This window comes from Acanthochromis polyacanthus, chromosome 7 (genome assembly GCF_021347895.1).
Source record: "Acanthochromis polyacanthus isolate Apoly-LR-REF ecotype Palm Island chromosome 7, KAUST_Apoly_ChrSc, whole genome shotgun sequence".
Lineage (NCBI taxonomy): Eukaryota > Metazoa > Chordata > Actinopteri > Pomacentridae > Acanthochromis > Acanthochromis polyacanthus.
In genome coordinates this window covers 12,023,536-12,028,294 of record NC_067119.1, presented here as the reverse complement: position 1 = coordinate 12,028,294, position 4,759 = coordinate 12,023,536, and the positions used below count along the sequence as shown (strand labels likewise).

General features: G+C 37.7%; 1 protein-coding gene across 1 annotated transcript; it reads right to left on the bottom strand.

Annotated features, from left to right (window-relative positions):
* Positions 1 to 110: 110 nt before the first annotated feature.
* LOC110953886 (cyclin-O) lies at positions 111 to 4,402 on the bottom strand. The gene is made up of 3 exons (XM_022198091.2): positions 3,269 to 4,402; positions 1,257 to 1,442; positions 111 to 1,162 (listed from the first exon to the last, which is right to left on the bottom strand). Exons 1-3 carry the CDS (start codon positions 3,596 to 3,598, stop codon positions 545 to 547), a joined length of 1,134 nt encoding a protein of 377 aa, XP_022053783.1. The 5' UTR covers positions 3,599 to 4,402; the 3' UTR covers positions 111 to 544.
* Positions 4,403 to 4,759: the final 357 nt, after the last annotated feature.

The window sequence follows — 4,759 nt, the reverse complement described above, 5'->3', positions numbered from 1 at the left end:
GATCAAGGCATTCAGACACACTTGTTTCAAAGATCATGTGATTATCAAACATCAGATAAAATTAAGTTGTGAGTTCATGTTTTATTTAATAGTTCTGAGACCAGCACATGTTCGTTTTTGATCATTTATTTAATTATAACATTCAATTCATTACAGCACATTGTGATCAAATCCTTCTTTAACAAGATTGTAAAAGTGACATAACTCATAAACCTGCAGCGAATCAGTGCATATACAGAACAAATTTCTCTGTATTGTCATTAATTAAAGATAAAAGTAATATATTAATATAGTTTATTGATACAGTAACATATGATGAATAAATAAAAGAAACAAGAATACTAAGTTGTGAAACATCCAGCAACTGTATATGAGGTATACATAAAAAGTTTGCATAAAAAACAGATTTCCAGTCATTACTGTCATCTCAACCCTTAATGAGACACTTTACCCTCACTTCTGAGTATAAATGACCTCTAGAATATGACAAAAAGAAGAGGTAATTTGGCATTTTATCATCTGAATGTGGGTGGCAAACTTGTAATCACATGGTAGACATCGCTTCCAGAGTCTCCTGATTTAGTGACACCAGCATCTTCAGGTTGTCTTTGCACTCCTGAGCCAGATTGTGGTTTGAACTTGTCTGACCTTCAGGCAGTTCCTTCATGGCCAAACAGTCGCCTTCAGAAAGCTCAGGGTTTTCAGGTGATTGGCCAGAAGCTGGCTGTGCCCATGGTTCATCCGCAACACTTTCCCACTGGTCTTCCTGAGGCTGAATGATTACAGGATCTTGTTCAGTTTTCAGCAACTCACTGGCTAGAGTCAGTGCACAGCTAGCGGTCAGAGATGGTGGGTATTTGTTGAAGGCATAGTCTGCCAGACTCAACTCGCACACCTTTTGTGCGAGGTTGCTGCACTGCCGGGGTCTTTTGGTGTCTGGATTCATTCTCAGAAACCTGCCGGCACTCGTTTTCTCAGTGACAAGCTGGGCAGCCTCAATGCAGTTGGTGTAATAGTCTAGAAAAAAGGCCAGAGTGGGTGCAGCGAGGCGGAAGTTCAGACGGAGGAGGATGAGACACTCCAGGTTGCAGAGCTGCTCCTTGGTGAAAGCATCACAGCACAGTGACAGGAGATGGCTGATCTGTGGTGAGCACACCTCCACCTGCAGAGATCAGAGAAAAAGGAGATACAGCTGGTAAAAATGAATGACATCCAAAAATGTAAACAATCTGCTTCTTACACACTCTGTGACGGACCTGCTTGCTGGCGAGGAGAAGTGCAGTGACACCCAGTAGCTGGAAGCAGTCAGCAGCGACCGGTGTGGAGGCCAGAAACCTGTCCATGATGTTCACCGCCAGACAGCAGCACTCGAAGGACAGACGGAAATGTTTGTGTACAGGGATGAGCCAGCTGACCAGCTTACACCGAGCCTCGGCTGTCAACTGCAAGTAAAACAGAATCATTGATATGAGCAGCAAAGAGAGTCATACTTTCAGAAGACAATTACTGAAAGACAGCATGTGTGTTCCCTTTTAATATGTGGGCAAAAATATAATGCAACGCTTTTATCTTGCTGTTATTTTACAGATTACATTTGTAAATGTTTGTGTATTCTGTCAGTTATGCATTTCATTAGTTACACAATGGACCTGAACTGCCTTCTTTCTGAAATACTGCCTTTGCCTTCACACACAGAGGGAATGAACCATGTTGACAAAACAATATTTCTGTGTAAACTGTAGGCCTATATTAGTGCAACCTGTAACCTGTAAAATAGTCTCATCAAACATTCTAAAAAGTCCTCCAATTCATACGACCGCATTGGTCGTTTGCACCGTGCACCGGAATACGACCAATGCGGTCGTATGAACATTTGCGCCCCTACGGGGAAAATGAATGCATTACGGGATTTAATTCGCGAAACGGCTTTTCCGTCGCAAAACGGCTTTTTTCTCACTTTCCCAACACGTTTTTAGGGTTATGGTTAAGGTTAGGGTTAGGGATAGGGACAGGGATAGTGTTAGATAAAAGTTTGTTCATGATGACGTTTCACCTGCGACTCCAGAGTGTCGATATTTACTCAACCGCCAGAGGTCGCATAGTCAAAACGTAACACTGGGTCGTAATACGGGCGTGTACAGACGACCTATGTGGTCGTTTTTGGTTTGAGGACAGGCTCCAAGACCGATAAAAACTATACATAAAAACTATGATATTTCCAGTAGATTTAAATCCAGTGAAAATGTAACTTTACTGTCAAAGTTTGCAAAAAAAAAAAAAAGAAGCTATTTGCAGAAGTATAGATGTTTGATATGGACATTATGTGCAGCTTTGCACATGATTTTTTATGGTCAACATGTAAGCTAGTATTTTTTTGTGCAATTTTACTACCAATGATCTGTAATTTAACAAAACAGGGAAAATCTGTTAAAAAAAAAAAGCAAAAAAAATTATGAGCCACTTTGTAATCTTTAATAAACATAATTTTTCTTTCAAAGAAAAATATCTTTGATATAATTATATTTTTGGTGATGAAAATACTTAAAATACTGCAATTTTATCATTCAACATAATAAAATGAATTACCAATTTTCAAAATATTGATTTTTGGTATAGACATGATATATAATTTCGGACATATTTCCCCCCACAGTCATAATGTATGATATTTTTTTCTGTAACTTTACTGTTTCATTTCTGTAATTTGACAACAAACAGCAGGAAAAACCTGTAAAAATAGCAGTAAAAAATATGGACAAATGTTAAGTCCTGAATATGCAAAACTGTCTTTGAAAAAGCGGACAAACAACTGTGAAATAATTATATTTTGACAGATTAAAATATTGTAAAAACAACATCATTTTTATCATTAAACATAAGTGAGTAAATATGGAAAAATGCAGACTTTTATTGTGGACCTTGTTGTTTTTGTAAATGAATACTTCTGTGAGTTATTATCTGTAACTGAACAAAACAAGCAACATCATCAAAAAACAACAAACAAACAACAAAACAGTACATTGTTTAAAAAATACAGTTAAAAACGTGTCATTTTTTCACTGTGCAGCTAGGATGTGTTTTTGTTTTGCTTTGTTTTGTTTAAATATAGTTTTAAATGGGCTAAGTAAAAAGAAGCAGAACATAAGCCTAATTCATGCAAAAGTAATAATATCGTACATATTTCTACATTTCTATGCCCTGTTTTCCACTGTGGCAACATTTCTGTGTTTTCTAATGATAATCCTGCACTCAGTGTCTAACATCCTACTTGTGGTTGTCGTGCCAGGCTTCTGCACAGATGAAACTGCGCCTCTTTCTCCCTCTGGATCCTGAAACCGACGTCTCCATACTGAAGGTACCAGGTGGAAAGTTGTCCTGCTGCAGGCTCCGGTTCCTCTGAAACGTCTGTCCGAGCCGGGGAGGATATCAAATCTTCTTCGAAACCGGAGTCACTCAGTGTGGACTGAAGTTTCTGTTTCCTGTGCCGGTCTGTCCGCCGCTGCTGAGCCGATGTGAGAACGTCTGGTGAAGGAGATGCGCAGTTTGTGCGTCTCTTTTTGCGCACAGTTTCACATTCCGCGTCCATTAAAGACACCATTTCTGCAGCTGAGTGTCACTGAGGCCGGGTGGGTCCGGCTCAGCTGTTCTCTCCTCGGTGGATGCTGGTTATGGGATGGAGAGGGGAGCTCTGTCTGCTGACGTCACTTTTCCCGGGGTCTTCCCCGCTCGTGGAGCTAGCCTTTTCTCCTGTCGCCCCTGGCAACCAAAGCTAAACAACCTCCAGCCAGCAGCAACACAATATAATGTTGACTTTTCAGCTCCATCATGGTTGAGATGGAAATCTCAGTGCTAAATAAATGAGAGTTCATAGGTTTGTTTCCCTGATTATAATTGATTGAATATAGATTTATGTTTTACCAGACAAAGATGTTAAAAACTAATTTATAGTTGACCTAGATATGACTGAAATCAGGAAATCCTGGATTTAAGATGATTTTTTTTTCTTTTTAAAAATTGGACACTGAAAACTTGTGCTGTTGAACAATCTACTCACAATCCTAACTCCCAACCTGATGCAAATCTATAAACATGAACACTTTTCCTATAATATGTAAAAAAAAAAATAATAATACAGAAATGATGAAACCCTCCAAACACAAGATGCCCTAAGATCATTTTATACAGGCACTACTGTCTAAATGGGACACTTTTATTGCCAAAATGGCACAACTTGTATTTTGCTACTAAAAAACAAACAAACAAACAAACAAACAAACAAACAAACAAACAAACAGAGAAATGAACAAAGAAAAGTAAAGTCAGCATTTACATACAATAAAAATACAACAACGCATCTAAAATACTGTGAACAGTTAAAACATGTTTAGCTTTTTTGTCCCTTCTCTTTTGATAAAATTAAATACAGCTCTCAAAAAATTCAGTAAAACCGCCATGCTAATATTAGAAAACAACATATACTTCATAAATATATAGTATTTATTTTATATATAATATATATACTGTGTTATTATTACTATTTATTCAATAATAATATATGGCAAAATATTGTTTGTCAGGTTATGTAAGGGTGTAAGGTTATACTTTATTATTATTATTATTATTATTGTCATCATAAAATAAATGAAAATAAAATGAGAGAACGTCCTCAAACAGGAACAAGAACAACAGCAGAGATTTGTGGAGATTATTAAGTGTATTCAGTACAGTTTCAGATGGAGGCTTCCTGGCTGCAGTGTAA

What these genes read in the sequence shown, in the direction of transcription:
- LOC110953886 (XM_022198091.2), bottom strand. Translation starts at nt 3,598, where the DNA reads ATGGTGTCTTTAATGGACGCGGAATGTGAAACTGTGCGCAAAAAGAGA. An exon ending in GCCTGGCACGACAACCACAA is followed by an intron (nt 1,443 to 3,268) that starts GTAGGATGTTAG and finishes TTTTACTTGCAG; the next exon opens with TTGACAGCCGAGGCTCGGTG. An exon ending in TTCTCCTCGCCAGCAAGCAG is followed by an intron (nt 1,163 to 1,256) that starts GTCCGTCACAGA and finishes TGATCTCTGCAG; the next exon opens with GTGGAGGTGTGCTCACCACA.